We start from the raw sequence: 14,536 nt of genomic DNA, 5'->3' as shown, positions 1-14,536 counted from the left end.
CCAACAACCATGAGTTACGCCTACCCTCACTCACACGGCGCCAGCTCTGGCAGCTATCGGCCGGTCAGTCGCGAACCTGATATGGAACCAGCGACATTTTCACAACAGATGCGAGATTACCTGCCATCATGGACACAACAATGGGCGATGGAACTGACAAATGGAATTCAAAGCTGGGATGGGATGCTGTCATTGCTACGGAGGACATTCCGGTGGATCTTTACCATCACAAATGCGCTGGTAGTCCTGTGGGCTTGCACGCTTTGGTGGGGAGAGCGGACCATTTTCCAGGACAGCGTCAAGGCATGTGCGTGGGGAAACTGGGAGAAATGGGTATGTGACATCGTTGCCTTACGGTCCTTCGCCGACTGTCTCTATCTTTGGATCCATCTAACAGTGGTGCTCTGTAGCCTCAAGACGCCGTGCCGCACCATGTCGCGTTCATCGCCGATCCCCAATTAGTCGATCCTCATACCTACCCCGGCCGGCCGTGGCCCCTGTCGACCTTGACCGTCAAGTTCACCGACCAATACATGCGGCGTTCGTTTTCTACATTGCAGAAAGAGCTGGGTCCCGACTCGGTACTATTCCTGGGCGACTTGTTCGATGGCGGCAGGGAATGGGCGACGGCAACTAGCTCCAGTCCGGAGAAGCGGTACCAAAAATACAAGGATCGGTTTTGGAAGAAGGAGTTCCATCGATTCACTAAGATATTCATGGATACCTGGAATCAGGGCGATGGACACGCGAGCGATCCTCGTGGGCGAAGAATGATCACGAGCTTACCGGGCAACCACGACTTGGGCTTTGGGTCGGGTGTCCAGATCCCTGTTCGGGAACGATTCCAGAGCTTCTTTGGGAAAGGTAATCGCGTGGACGTGATCGGAAACCATACCTTTGTCTCAGTTGACACCGTCTCGCTGAGCGCCATGGATCAGCCTGATCCGGAGACTGGCAGCTCGGGTGCCGGCACAGGGGAAGGGGTCCTGCCAAACCAGCGCATCTGGGCGGACACGGAGCAATTTCTCAACAACATGAACGTGCACCGGGGCCGGGCGGAGATGGAATCGTTGCGCATGATGAGAAATGAGAGCGAGGGGCATCTATATGTGCATCGGGCTGTGGACATTTTGGAGCCCTCCTTCTATCACCGACCGCAGCCAGAGATCGCAGGCCTCCCCGCGATTCTCTTAACACACGTCCCGTTGTATCGCAAACCGGCCACGCCATGCGGGCCTTACCGAGAGCGGTATCCCCCAACGGATGACAACCTGGAAGAGGATGAGCGCAACTCCATACCTATGGGGCGGGGATACCAGTACCAGAATGTGTTGACGCCCACCATCTCGCGGGACATCGTGTCCAAGGTTGGGCCTAACCTCGTTCAAGTCTACTCCGGGGATGATCATGACTACTGCGAAATTGCTCATCACGAATTCAGTGGGTCCCCCCGGGAAATCACGGTGAAGAGCCTGTCTTGGGCGATGGGGATTCGACGGCCCGGCTTCGTGATGACCAGCCTGTGGAACCCTGTCGACAAGGCGACCGGGCAGTCGCTGCAGTCGTCCGGATCTGGTCGGACCGTGCAGAATCACTTGTGCCTTCTTCCCGACCAGCTCTCCATTTTCATCAATTACGGCCTTGTCTTGGCTTTCACCCTGGTTGTTCTCCTTCTCCGGGCGGTGTTTGTGGTGAAACATCCCTCACAGGCTAGCGCGACGGACCCCATCCTCCCTCTGTCGGAGAATCGCAGTCGCCCTCCACAGCGCCCCGCCCGATACAAGAGCCCGTCTTCTAGTACGTCCGGCTCCACGCTTCCATCCCCGCACGGCCTGGCTAGTCGCGCGACCAACAATCCTCCTTTGCACGCCACTTACGCAAGTGCAGATGAGGATGAGCTGAGTAGCGCCAAATGGAAGCCGACGCGGGATGGCTCTGGGCGCCGAGCCGGCCGGACTACGACCACGGCCGGGAGTGTTAAGGGGGAGTTTGTAGATTCCGTGAAGTACGTAGCGGGGATTGTGTTTGCGTGGTATTTCTTTCTCATTTGGCGTTGGTAGAGGAAATAAAAGACATGGAATGGTGGGGCGGAGTTTGTAGACATGGCGGGTTTTTGTCCTGAATATATACATTTGCGGGGTTTAGCACTCGGGACGGAATTTCACTGCAACCTCGCTGGTCCAGGTTTCGGAGTTTCAGTTCTGTATGTGGGCAATAGCATACTGATCAATCATGCCACTGATGAGCGAGAATCTCAAGCCAGTTTCGATTCGAATTGCCTCCATTTCGTAGAGTACAGCATCGTTGTACCTGCTATAGACAATACGTTAGGGTGATACATGAAAGCAAGGGCCTTGCGCGCGGGACGCAGGTAGCCTGTCGGAGCAGCCCACACACGTGATTAGAGCAGGCGGGTACCCTTAACCCTATCTAGCCTTCGCCCTAGCAATCTTGTGTAACCATCAAACTACCACCACAGGATTCGAGATATCATCGACGTTGCTGGCCCAAACGGCCTCATTTATCCGTTCCAACGTCATGTATTACTGCCAGGAGTTCCTAGCATACACTGTCCGATGTAGTGTAACGGCTATCATACCTGTCTTTCACACAGGAGATCGGGGTTCGATTCCCCGCATCGGAGAGCTTCAATTCCTTTTTTTGTGGCTGGGTGGCTGGGTTTCGTCTTTATTGAGAGCTACAGACGACAATTTACTTTTTTGTTGGGGTGTAATGGGTGGTCCACGCGGGTGACACGTTCCTGCCTTTCTTGGCCAGCAAACCACAACTTCCCAAGGACTGAGTAAAGCCATTGGAGGCCAAAAGATGGAAGATGTGTTTTAGGTGGCTAACTCTAAAGAAAGTCTCTCCAAGCTAGATTATCTTACACGAGCTTGTTGATTGGATAATTATCGAACTCCAGAAGTCTATGAATGCATTGTCTAGTCAAATGAGCTGGGCAGGGCTGGTCAGAGAAGAAAAGGGATGGATTGACCCCGTCCCATGTAAGAGACTATCGTACGGCAGATGTGAAAGACAGAGCCATTGCGATCCCGCCTTTTGCACAGAGAGCCTCAATTGCCTTCCCCATACGGAGCACATTTCTACTTGCTCTGCCTCACCTCCATCGCTGGTGTCTGACCCAGAAACCCAAACCCGGGGGGACGCAACATCTACGTAGGGATGTATGGACCATGCACAGCAACCCCGCATTCTGACACTGGCCCTAAGACCACCACCACCACCAATGGAATCCAACACGGCAACCTCTGAAGCGGGAAAGAATCAGGCTCCCTCACCTAAGGATGACGTTGAACCGTCCCCGGATCCTCGTGTTTTGTTGAAGTTGACTTTGATCCCGCGGGGGAAGGGAAGATCACCTCCTTTTCGATTTGGAGTGCCGTGCCCAGTGGCTGCCTAAACAGATTTCATTTGCCAACTCTAATTCTGCCCGGGAAGAGAGGGGATCTGGTGCAATCAGAGCGGCACCACCGTCACAGATGGTGCCCGCGCCGTCTTTTCCCCCGGGGTCGGGAAATGATCGCACACAGCAAGCCTCCGTCCTCCGCTCCGGCAATAATCTATCGGCTCGGGGGAGGGGGCATCCAGGAAAGTTTCTTGATTGTGTTGCTTGGTTATTCTTGTCCTCCATCGCATTAGTCAAGAATTGGGTAGACTAGGTCGTTAGTCATGGGTGGGATCTGAAAATAGCATCATTTCGCCCTCGTGGGAGTTCAACATTTTGGAGACTCAGAGTCAAGCATCTAGACGGGCTCCAGATGACAGACGCAAGTAAAAAAAATCCGGGGATGCTGATCATGTGGCAAAGCAAGGATGAGAAAAAAATTTTCCGCAAGGTGCAAAGCCACGACTCTGGACCTGGATCGGAGGGAAATCGCCGACGCTCGCCAGGGACCGATAGAGCACAAAACTGGCCCTAAGCCGAGTTCGGGTTCCCGGTGAGAAGGTTGGTTGGTGAAGGATGGACCGATAGGTGAAACTTGGGGAGGCCCTGGGGGGTTTGCTTGTTGCTTTTCGGCTCTGGCCGTGCTGGAAAGCTCCTGAACCATCGGGTGAGCCGTGGTTCGGGGTTGAGTACTGAGGACTGTGGCTGAGGCAATTGGAGGCTAAGGAAGTTGGGCTAGTTTAGCGTTGGATTTAGCGTGGGAAAATAGAACGCTTTTCACTGTTCACCCCACGCCGGGCTGGTCTGGGGAAGAAAGTTCCAAAAGTTTCTGATCTTGTGATCATCTTGATAGACTGACAGTTCGGGCAAAATCGCCGTCAAGATTTCCGAATTGGCTCTAGTCCTGTTATGTAGAGAGTGCTTCTGTTTATTGTGGCTGATTTGGCTGATTTGGCTGATTCGGGATGGGGAGAAATGTTAAGACCGGCTACCCGAATGCGGTCTGGAGTTTGTTGTAACTTGTCAGTGTGGCCGTTCCCGGTGTTGGGCCGGCTTCTCTTGTTCACCTCCCGTCTGTTCTCTAACTTAGCGGTGAATACTGTACACTGCCTTTGTTTGGCACATCAGGTGCTAAATCTATTCACTTTCCACTTTAGATTCGAAATCCACGGCAGGGTCTTAGAGATACCTCGGAGATGGGTTGGCAACAAACCTCCTCGGGCACCGGCGAGAGCCAGTGTTGTCCCCACCGGTCGGCTTTGCGCACCAGAAACCCTCCCGGCTAACGCACTCTCTCGGGACTAGTCCCGACACTGGACAATGGCGATCGTCGGCCTGGCCTGGCCTCGTGTCTTGTCGTCTCAACTTCTCAACACTCCAGTCTCCACACTCCAGACTCGGGAAGGCCCTGACAAACGACGCGGGGGAAAAGAATGTTCGGTCTCGTGGCCTGGCCGGCCTGGCCCCTGCTCTATTCCGGGCTGTGCCATTCACTCATTCGCTTCGATTCCGGTCCGTCAGCAGTCCCCGGCCGGCCGGATCTGGGGTTGACCAGACTCTCTCGGCCTTGTCCCCCGCGCACTACAAAAGCGTCGTGATATCCCCAGCTCAGATTGACTTTCTCATCTTCATCTCCATCATCTTCTCCATCATCATCTCCATCATCATCTCCATCTCCATCATCAACTGCCTTACAGCTCTCATCAACACCCCATCCACGTGATCTCATTCTATTTACTCTTGACTGTCTACCATCGTTCGCACTGAAGAACTCTCTGCCATTGACTGTTGACAAACACACCCCCTCTACCACTACCCCTGCTGATCCTACTTGTGATCAATCTACCATGGGTTTCATGCTGAAGAAGCCTGATCAGGCAGCGGGCTCGGCCGCCCCTGCCATCATTGTTGGCCTGTTTGCCGCCTTTGGAGGTATTCTCTACGGATATGACACCGGTACTATCAGCGGTATCATTGCCATGAAGAAGTGGCGCGAGATGTTCTCCACTGGCTACGTGAACCCCAAGGATGGACTTCCCGATATCACCTCCTCCCAATCTTCCATGATTGTCTCTCTGTTGTCTGCTGGTACTTTCTTCGGTGCTCTCTGTGCCGCCCCCGTGGCCGACCGCTTTGGTCGTCGCCTGGCGATGATCCTCGACTCCTTCGTTTTCTGTTTCGGTGTCATTCTGCAGACTGCCGCCACCCGCATCCCTCTGTTCGTGGCTGGTAGATTCTTCGCCGGCTTTGGTGTTGGTCTCCTCTCGGCAACCGGTATGTGCTCCCTTGGAGTGGATGATCCAAGGCGATAGATGCTAACAGCGACCCAGTTCCCCTTTACCAGTCGGAGACTGCCCCCAAGTGGATCCGTGGTACTGTCGTCGGCGCCTACCAGCTGGCCATCACCATCGGTCTTCTGCTCGCCTCCATCGTCAACAATTCCACCAAGGACCGCATGGACACTGGCTGCTACCGCATCCCTATTGCTATCCAGTTCGCCTGGGCTATCATCCTGGTGACGGGTATGCTCATCCTGCCCGAGACTCCCCGTTTCCTGGTGAAGCACGACCGTCACGAGGCTGCGGCTCAAGCGCTCGCCCGTCTGCGCCGTCTCGATGTCAACCACCCCTCCATCGTTGAGGAGCTCTCCGAGATCCAGGCCAACCACGAGTACGAGCTCAGCGTTGGCAAGGCCAGCTTCGGCGACATCTTCCGTGGCACTCTGGGCAAGCGTCTGCTCACAGGCTGCTTGGTCCAGGCCCTGCAGCAACTGTCTGGTGTCAACTTCATCTGTAAGCTTCTCTCCTTTTCCACATTCTCATCGATCCGTGTCTAACCTTCGCTGCAGTCTACTATGGAACCACCTTCTTCCAGAACTCTGGCATCAAGAACAGCTTCACCATCACCTTGATCACGAACATCGTCAACGTGTGCTCCACTTTCCCCGGTCTCTGGCTCGTTGAGAAGTGGGGTCGTCGTCCTCTCCTTTTGTTCGGAGCCGTTGGCATGTGTGTCTGCCAGTTTATCGTCGCTATTGTCGGCACAGCTACCGACTCGGAAGTTGCCAACAAGGTGCTGATCGCCTTCGTCTGCGTCTACATCTTCTTCTTCGCTTCCACCTGGGGTCCCACTGCCTGGACGGTTACCGGTGAGCTGTTCCCCTTGAAGGCTCGCGCCAAGTGCCTGTCAATCACGACTGCCTCCAACTGGCTCCTGAACTGGGCTATTGCCTACGCCACCCCCTACATGGTGGACTCCGGCCCGGGCAACGCCAACCTCCAGTCCAAGGTGTTCTTCATCTGGGGTGGGTTCTGCGCCATTGCCGGTGTCTTCGTGTACATGTGCATCTACGAGACCAAGGGGCTTTCTTTGGAGCAGGTTGATGAGCTCTACGCCAAGGTGTCTTCTGCCTGGCGCTCGCCCGGCTTTGTTCCCTCGGTGCACTTCACCGATGTTCGGGATGTGGCCGAGGGCAAGGCTCGTGGCACTCTCGGGGAGTTGGAGCACGATGCTCAGATGAAGCGTGAGCACGAGCACATTGAGTCTGCCTAAGGCTATGGATCTGGTCTTCTGTCTTGTTTTTGGAGTACGGGTTGGACATTGGGATTAATAATTGGGAACGACATTTATCATGTATAGTATGAGCATTTTGTTTGAGAAGCGCAGCGATTGAGTCATGTTATGTGTTATGAGAATTACAGTTCAACTGTCATATGTGTCAATTGTCAGTGTCCTATTTAGGAATGCGAATGATGCATACCTATTGAAGCTTGAGTGATAATTCTTAGTATGGGTTGAACCTTGGATGAACCAATAAGTGGCAGTGTAAGCAGAACTCCGACGTCACCAGCTTCGACATAGTAAGTATGATGACGCCTGAGGCCCTGTGATTGGGTGCCACCGCCCCACGGGATTACGCGCAATGGCCCCTCTCACGTGATCGCAACCAGGAGTTCCTCTCCCAAAACGGCAATCACGGGGGCTGTTCCCGCTCCACCGAACACCCTCCACTATCATCATCCTTCATCATCACCTGCTTCTCTACTGCCGATCGATCCCTCTCCTTATTTCGTCCCCTTTCCCCTCCAACCCCCCGACCCCCTCCTAATTCCTTTTTCTTTTGGTCTCCTGACAATGTGGTCCCTTGTACTCTACTACATCCCCTGATCGCATCATGTTTCTTTCGTCCGACCCGGACGGTGAGACCCTGGGTCCATCCGTCAGTATCAGCCGTGGGCCGGACCCTGGCCTAGGCTCCCAGGACAATAAAGCGCACTACTTTAGCACCGCCATCGAAGTCGGAACCATCGAACAGCAACACCATGAATTGGGCTCGCGAGGGGATCGATCATCACCAAAGGGATTTGAATTGCAGGACTTAGGCCCCAAATTGAACAGTGACGACAAGAACTCCGCCACAGTGACCGACAGATTGCTCGGAGACGACGAGATGAGCACTACGATCTCGACGCTGGCCTCGCATCCGCTGTTCCCACCACTCCCCACTTACGGACCGCCCTCCTTGGTCCTCTCGCTGAAATGCCTTCTGATCCGCTGCGTCTCGTTCGTCCTGTCGCTCCTGTTTCTGGGTACGGTCATGGTGGCAGCCGTCGTTCACACCGTGGTCAATGCCGTCATCTCACCCTCTCACCGCAGTCGACGTGGCCAGGATCCCGGCGAGGGGCGCAAATTCTCCGCAGAAGAGCGGTCACGGCGCACGGAGCGGATCAAGGCGCTGCGGCGCTGGAGCTCTCGACAGGAGAAGGAGGTCAACGAGGAAGGGCTGGATGAGTGTCCACCATTGGAGGGTGGCAAGGATCCCATCGTCTGTGACGTGGCGTACTATGCCCGTCGGGTTGGGTTAGATGTTGAGACCTTCAAAGTACAGACGGAGGACGGGTTCATTCTCACGCTATGGCATGTCTACAATCCACAAGAGTACACTCCTTTGCCGGCTAAGGATCGTCGCCATCGCGGACCAGAAGTGTTCACGGGCGAGACAAACCCCGAGGTCTCAAAGCGTTCCACGCCTCGCAAGTATCCCGTCCTGCTGATGCACGGGCTGCTTCAAAGTGCCGGAGCTTTTTGCGCCAATGACGACGACAGTCTTGCCTTCTTTCTTTGCAAATCTGGCTACGACGTCTGGCTGGGCAACAACCGATGCGGTATGACGCCTGAGCACACCACTCTCCTTGAGACGGACCCGCGGATGTGGTCGTGGAACATCCAGCAGATGGGCGTGCTGGACCTGCCGGCGCTCATCTCGCGCGTCCTGTACGAGACCGGCTTTGAGAAGCTGGGCCTGGCATGCCACTCGCAGGGCACTGCGGAGACCTTCATTGCCCTTGCGAAAGACCAGCGACCCGAGCTGGGAGAGCGCATTTCAGTCTTCTGCGCTCTGGCCCCGGCCGTATACGCGGGTCCACTGATCAATAAAGTGTGTCTGAGGTTCATGCGTATCATTCCGCCACTCATCTTTCGCGCCTTCTTCGGCATCCACTCGTTCATTCCGTTCATGATGACCGTCCATCGCCGTCTCCACCCACGCATCTACGGCGCCCTCGGCTACTATGTTTTCTCGTTCCTGTTCGGCTGGAACGACGCCCGCTGGGACCGCGCTCTTCGCGACCGGATGTTCCAGTTCGCGCCAGTCTATGTCAGCGCGGAGACGATGCGGTGGTGGCTCGGACACGGATGTTTCGCCAACCATAAATGCATTCTCGCGACAGAGGAGTCGACGTTGACTGAGATGGAAGAGGATCTTCGCCACAGCAACGAGTCGTCCCCGCCTCGCCGCGACACCGCATGGTATGGACCCCAAGTTCCCCCGATGGCCTTGTGGATCGCCGGCTCGGATAACCTCGTCGACGGACAGCAGTTCCTGCAGCGGCTGCAGAAGGGCCGTGAACCGCACGTCCGCCTGGTGCACGCCAAGGTCATCGAGGAGTACGAGCATTTGGATGTTTTGTGGGCTATGGATGCCGTCGACCAGGTGGGGCAGGAGGTGCGGCAGGTGTTGTGGCAGACGATGCCGGAGGAGGCACGGGCGGTGTGTCGTGTGCCTCGAGGGGTGGAGTAATGCGGTTAACCCTGGGTTGTATATAAACGAAGCGAACCCTGTACATATGTCGATTCTTCTGTATTTTTAGACATGAGACACGACCATAGACATATTTATCAAGCCTTGTGACTTGTATTTCCCTTCCTCTATCGCCACCGCCCGAGTCAAGGAGATGAGAAACTGCCTCCATACCAAACTCCAGCAACCAGCCAACTGCTCAATGCCAATGCTCCCCCAAAAACCGCAACACCGTCCGATACCCGCGGAGATACTCCTCCCGCACGTGGGGATCGCTCAAATCCGCCCGCGCCGCCATCCACCCATGCACCTGGTCGCCGAACGTCTCGACATGATGCGGCACGCTCAGCTTCGCCTCAAACGCCTGCACGGTCTCCGGCGCCTCCTCCTGCGACGCGAGCAGGATGTAGGGCACGGCGATCTTCTCCGCGCCCGCCGGGTCGATCATGGCCGGGTGGGCGGCCGCCGCCACGGCGAAGGGGTTGGTGGACGGGTTGGACGTCACCAGCTCGGTGACCTTTCCGCCCCAGCAGAACTACATTCCTAAGGTATTAACGAAGAAGATCCTTTTGGGTGGGGTAAGAGAAGGGGAAGGGGAAAGGGAAGGGGAAGGGGAACGGGAAGGGGAAGGGGAACGGGAAGGGGATTATGCAGACTTACCCCGATCAACGCCCACGATGTTATGGTCGGGTTGGCGGCTTGCACGGCCTCGACGTAGGCGGGGAGGGCCTCGGCCACGGCCACGGGGCTGTTTTGGCCGAACCATTCGCCTAGCTTGCTTTGTTTCTCCGGGGTGTCCGGGGGATACCTACCATGTATGAGATTAGTTTGGTTGAGTATGGGTTTGGGTGGGGGGTAAAAGGGTAAGGGTGGATAGGGGTTGTATCTAGGTGGATAGCGTAGGTGACGTATCGGGTACAAGGGCTGGAAAGGCACAAGGGCTGGAAAGGCAAAACCTACCATTCAACCGGGCACGGCTTCCCCTTGAACCAATCCGGCATGAAGAGACGGTACTGCTGGCTTGCCCCGCCGCCGGTGGCCAGGATATCGGCGCCCTGCAGGGTCTGGTCGAAGTAGCCGAAGATGTCGAAGATGGAGATGATGCCTTTTGTGGTGGTGGCGGGGCCGGTTACGTCTATATCTCTTTATGAGTCTGTCGTGTTGGAGGGGTTGGGAAGCGAGGGGGGGATGAGAGGGGGCCAGGGGCATCATACAGGTCTTCATCCCCCCGAGCTGCTCGTAGGATCCCTTGGGGATGTAGCCGTCGGCGACCACGGGGGGGATGTTGCAGCAGGCTTCGTTGTGGCCGTGCGTGGCTGGCATGGCGGTCGACATGGTGGCTGTTGGGTGGTATCGGGTTGCGCGGGAGAAAAGGGTGGGCGGGGGGATTGTTGGTCTGTTGGTGTTGGGAGGCGAGAGGGTTGTCAGAGATTTGCTGCCTGTGGTGATGGCTGTAGTGGTGGTGGTGGTGCTGCTGCTGCAGTGCGGACGAAGGAGCGCTGGGGACGGGGAGGAGGATCTTTTAGTAGCTGGTGTGGTAGTCGGAGCGGGGCGGGGCGTCGCGCGACTGAGATTCAGGTTGAGCGGGGGAACGCGCAGGGGAGGAACCATTGTGAGTGGGCTGATTTTCTTTTCTAGCTTCGATGCTTGTAAGGATTCCTTTCAAGATCTTGGAAGGTACACTGCATGCTTCCATACTTCAATCAGCGGACTCGGAGAGAGAGAAGGCAAGAGGGGGGTTTTGTACCGAAGAATTCCGAGCCGGGGCTATCGGAGGCAGGCCTCGCATATACGGCCGGCGGGAGGATGGAATTAGGGCTAGCCTGGGTTGGAGGTCGTCGAGTCCGTACACTCCGAATATTATCATCCCATCCGACAATATATTGAGCACAAGTGGCAGCTAATGCATCTTGACCCCCTGGTGAGAGAAAATAAGAAAACATTAAATTACGAATCTGGGTTCCAAGCCTGTCGCTGGAGCTGACACCCAACCAATCAATCCACATAACCCACCCACCCACACCCATACAATCCTCCAGAACGGAAGATGGCCACTCCCACCCCCACAACCCTAACCTCAACCTACCTCTTCAGCGCCACCGTCAACCTCAGCCCGCCCCTCAGCCCCATCTCTCTGCTGGAAGGCGGCGTCCGCATCGTCGAGCCCATCACCGGCGGCACCATCTACGGCCCGGGCTTCAACGCGACCATCGAGGGCGGCCTGGCGGCGCCCATCATCGTCTCCAGCAATGACACCGGAAAGGCGCAGATGGCCTTCATCTGGGCCTACGGGCATGCCGACGACGGCGAGCCGTTCTTCATCGAGGAGTCCGGCATCGGCACCGGCGGCACCCAGAACACGCGCCTGATCATCCAGGTCGGCGGCAAGTACCGCAACCTCCAGACCATGTATGTGCTGGGCCAGCCGACGGTCAACGAGGCGCGGACGGTCGCGTTGGTGGAGTGTTTTGGGGTGCCGTTGCCGTGATGCCTTCCAGAGATGTGTGGGGAATGGCAGGGTTGGTGGGGTGTAGATAGTGGTTTAGCACGAGAATAGATTTCTACTGGCCATTTACCTGAATGGTCTTATGATACTTGTCTCTTCTCTTCACTAAAGTTAGAACTGCTGAAAGAATATAGAAAGAAACGGTCCGTTGCAGGTCAAAGAACTTCCCAACCCAAGCCATGCAGATTTGATTTTGGAACATTACAAACGATGTGGCTCAGTATAACGAACAAGCAAAACGAGATTCTTATGTATCTAAGACAAAGAAAGGCTAAATCCCCGAATCATCCTGCGGATATGGCGCCGTCGCCCACCAGTAATCCCACTTGTCGCACGTCTCGTCAAACCCACTCCTCTCCGCGGCCTGCAGCGTGATATCCCGCTGGTTCTCCACGAACTGCAACGCCAGCCCCTGGCCTGCATGCCACGCGATGTGGCAGTGGACCAGCCAGGCGCCCGGGTTGTCCAGCTGGAACGCGATGACCAGGTGGCCCCGGGCCGGCAGGATGGCCGTGTCGCGCCGCGGCGGGTTGACCGTCTCCCACGAGGTGGTCGTCCCGTCCCAGGTGGCGCCCTCTTGGGCGAGGATCCAGAAGTCGTGGCCGTGGAGGTGGATCGGGTGGGCGATGGCGCCCAGCAGGGCGACGGCCTTGTTCTCGATGACGAGGACGGCCCATTCGTTGCTTTCGGTGGGCGATTTCTTCTGTTGCGTGTTAGTGTTGGCTATGATTATCTGGGAAAGGGGGATGGAATTGGTGGGTAGGTCGAGCAAAGAGGGGCTACATACATCCACTTTGACCACGTTGGACTGCGACGGGAAGGTAGTCTCGCCGTCGAAGATCTGCATGAGCGTCGGGCGGTTCCAGTCCAGCATGAAGGAGCTGCTGTTGATCGTCCACTGGAAGAACGAGGCCCCCGTCAGCCGGACATTGATGTCTTCGACCGTCGTGCCGGTGATGTTGGTCACGTCCAGCTGCAGGTGCGGCACCAGTCGGTCGAGAGGCTCATCCAGACAGACGGCGGGTGGCTGGACGTGGCTGACACTCGTGGGAAGCGACTGAATCTGGCTTCTGCGACTCCCCGTGCTATAGCGAACAATACCAGTAGAATCATCAGGATGGTCGTTGGCCACACCGGCACAGGACTTGACCCAGCCGGCGCGGAGCCAGTAGTCACCGGGCGGGGCATTGGCCTCGACAATGACATCGTACCGCTGCGCCACGTTGATCAACACATTGTCCGTGGAGTAGGGCTCGATCGGCACGAAGTCCGTCGAAATGACCGTCAGGGTGTGGCCGTCGATGCTGAACTGGAATTGACTGTCCACGGCGACGTTGATCAACCGCAGACGGTATTTCTTGCCGGGCTCGAACACCGCCTCGAACTTACGGCCACCGCCCACGCAGTTAGCATCGGCACTGTCGCTCGAGAGGCAGTCGAAGGTGTTGGTTCCGTTGATCAGCAGGTTATTCTGGGATTTGGTCATGCCGTATTTCTCCTTGGCGGTCCAGTCGATGTAAGACGGAGTGTGCGACCAGTCCTGCAGGAACAGCGTCCCCAGGTCCTCGTCGTAGTTGGCCGTCGCTGGCCCCTGGATCACCAAGGGTCCGAAGAGCCCCTCCGCGTATTGCAGCGAGAAGTGGCTGTGGTACCAGGTGGTTCCGTACTGGGTCGCTTGGAATCGATAGGTGAAGGTCTCCCCCGGGGTGATCGGACATTGGGTGACTCCCGGAACGCCGTCGTTGTGGACATTATTGTGCTGTCGGACTCCGTGCCAGTGAATTGATGTGCCGTTGGACTTCAGGTTGTTGGTGACGTGGATGACCAGCTCGTCGCCCCAGTTGGCTGTGATCAGTGGGCCGGGCATCGTCCCGTTGAAGGTCATGCAGGGTCGGTTGTAGCCATCCTGATTGCAGATGCCTTCCTGCACCGAGAGCCACACCTCGACGGTGTGTCCTGTGGTGGGGACTGTGGTGTAGTAGTTGGTGTCGATGCTGTACTCGCCCCAGCAGTGCCGCGAGGTGGGTGTGTTATCGCACGTCTGGCTGCTGGCACCGGTGATGACTGGATTGACAGGTACGGACAACACAGCTTGGTCGCTGGTTTCCCAGAACCCTTGCATTCCGGTCCAGCCGGTGACATAGGCGAGAAAGGTGTACAGCACTGCCTTCATTTTGATCCCGAAGAATTGACCAAGGCCACCAGATCTGAGTCGCTCTTTCCCAAAGCTCAGTATGCAGAGTGACAGGGCTGTAAAGAGAATTGAGATGAGGAAAACTTATTTTATTTTCTGATCTTCAGCCGCCGGTCATTGTGCAGCTGAGTGACTAGACTTTAGCTGCATGGATGGTGTGCCGGGGTCGATCGGAGCCCAAAGGGGGATTCGGAGAAATCAGCCTGCTGCGCTCCGCCCGCAATTTTCGGGGGAAATCCCCCAAAACCGGCAGTTCGGAGCCTCACCACCCTCCCAGTTAGGGCTGACTTCATATATCGGATTCCAGACTTTTCATCTTTCGACTCTGTCCAATGCTGTTTTTTTTGTGAG

The 14,536-nt window shown here is 56.3% G+C and overlaps 6 protein-coding genes and 1 non-coding gene across 7 annotated transcripts; 5 read left to right on the top strand and 2 right to left on the bottom strand.

The window, feature by feature from the left end:
• Positions 1-9: 9 nt before the first annotated feature.
• BO72DRAFT_373827 (putative manganese ion homeostasis (Fr)) lies at positions 10-2,060 on the top strand (the record flags this gene model as incomplete). Its single annotated transcript, XM_040941100.1, has 2 exons — positions 10-333; positions 411-2,060. The coding sequence occupies 2 exons, from the start codon at positions 10-12 to the stop codon at positions 2,058-2,060; spliced, it is 1,974 nt and encodes a 657-aa protein (XP_040803082.1).
• Positions 2,061-2,572: 512 nt separating this feature from the next.
• On the top strand, positions 2,573-2,644 carry BO72DRAFT_t86. The gene has a single exon. It is a non-coding gene; the product is annotated as a tRNA-Glu (tRNA).
• A 2,609-nt stretch (positions 2,645-5,253) lies between these two features.
• Positions 5,254-6,958, top strand: BO72DRAFT_467105 (sugar porter family MFS transporter; the record flags this gene model as incomplete). The annotated part of the gene is made up of 3 exons (XM_040946817.1): positions 5,254-5,680; positions 5,737-6,198; positions 6,255-6,958. 3 exons carry the CDS (start codon positions 5,254-5,256, stop codon positions 6,956-6,958), a joined length of 1,593 nt encoding a protein of 530 aa, XP_040803081.1.
• Positions 6,959-7,350: 392 nt separating this feature from the next.
• Positions 7,351-9,580, top strand: BO72DRAFT_446362 (putative ab-hydrolase associated lipase). The gene has a single exon (XM_040944279.1). The coding sequence runs from the start codon at positions 7,581-7,583 to the stop codon at positions 9,483-9,485; it is 1,905 nt and encodes a 634-aa protein (XP_040803080.1). The 5' UTR covers positions 7,351-7,580; the 3' UTR covers positions 9,486-9,580.
• A 104-nt stretch (positions 9,581-9,684) lies between these two features.
• Positions 9,685-10,820, bottom strand: BO72DRAFT_373864 (alpha/beta-hydrolase; the record flags this gene model as incomplete). Its single annotated transcript, XM_040941101.1, has 4 exons — positions 9,685-10,020; positions 10,146-10,293; positions 10,446-10,620; positions 10,700-10,820. 4 exons carry the CDS (start codon positions 10,818-10,820, stop codon positions 9,685-9,687), a joined length of 780 nt encoding a protein of 259 aa, XP_040803079.1.
• Positions 10,821-11,532: 712 nt separating this feature from the next.
• BO72DRAFT_506052 (uncharacterized protein) lies at positions 11,533-11,973 on the top strand (the record flags this gene model as incomplete). The annotated part of the gene is made up of 1 exon (XM_040949214.1): positions 11,533-11,973. One exon carries the CDS (start codon positions 11,533-11,535, stop codon positions 11,971-11,973), a length of 441 nt encoding a protein of 146 aa, XP_040803078.1.
• Positions 11,974-12,262: 289 nt separating this feature from the next.
• On the bottom strand, positions 12,263-14,164 carry BO72DRAFT_506049 (multicopper oxidase family protein; the record flags this gene model as incomplete). The annotated part of the gene is made up of 3 exons (XM_040949213.1): positions 12,263-12,694; positions 12,779-14,036; positions 14,076-14,164. The coding sequence occupies 3 exons, from the start codon at positions 14,162-14,164 to the stop codon at positions 12,263-12,265; spliced, it is 1,779 nt and encodes a 592-aa protein (XP_040803077.1).
• Between the last annotated feature and the right edge of the window lie 372 nt (positions 14,165-14,536).

The sequence above is a fragment of the Aspergillus fijiensis genome, assembly GCF_003184825.1.
Source record: "Aspergillus fijiensis CBS 313.89 unplaced genomic scaffold BO72scaffold_14, whole genome shotgun sequence".
NCBI lineage: Eukaryota > Fungi > Ascomycota > Eurotiomycetes > Eurotiales > Aspergillaceae > Aspergillus > Aspergillus fijiensis.
The sequence above is the reverse complement of the archived record's forward strand: the minus strand, read 5'-3'. Positions and strand labels throughout refer to the sequence as shown.

Bases quoted from the DNA above. Each gene is read 5' to 3' on its own strand.
- BO72DRAFT_446362 (XM_040944279.1), top strand. From the start codon at position 7,581: ATGTTTCTTTCGTCCGACCCGGACGGTGAGACCCTGGGTCCATCCGTC.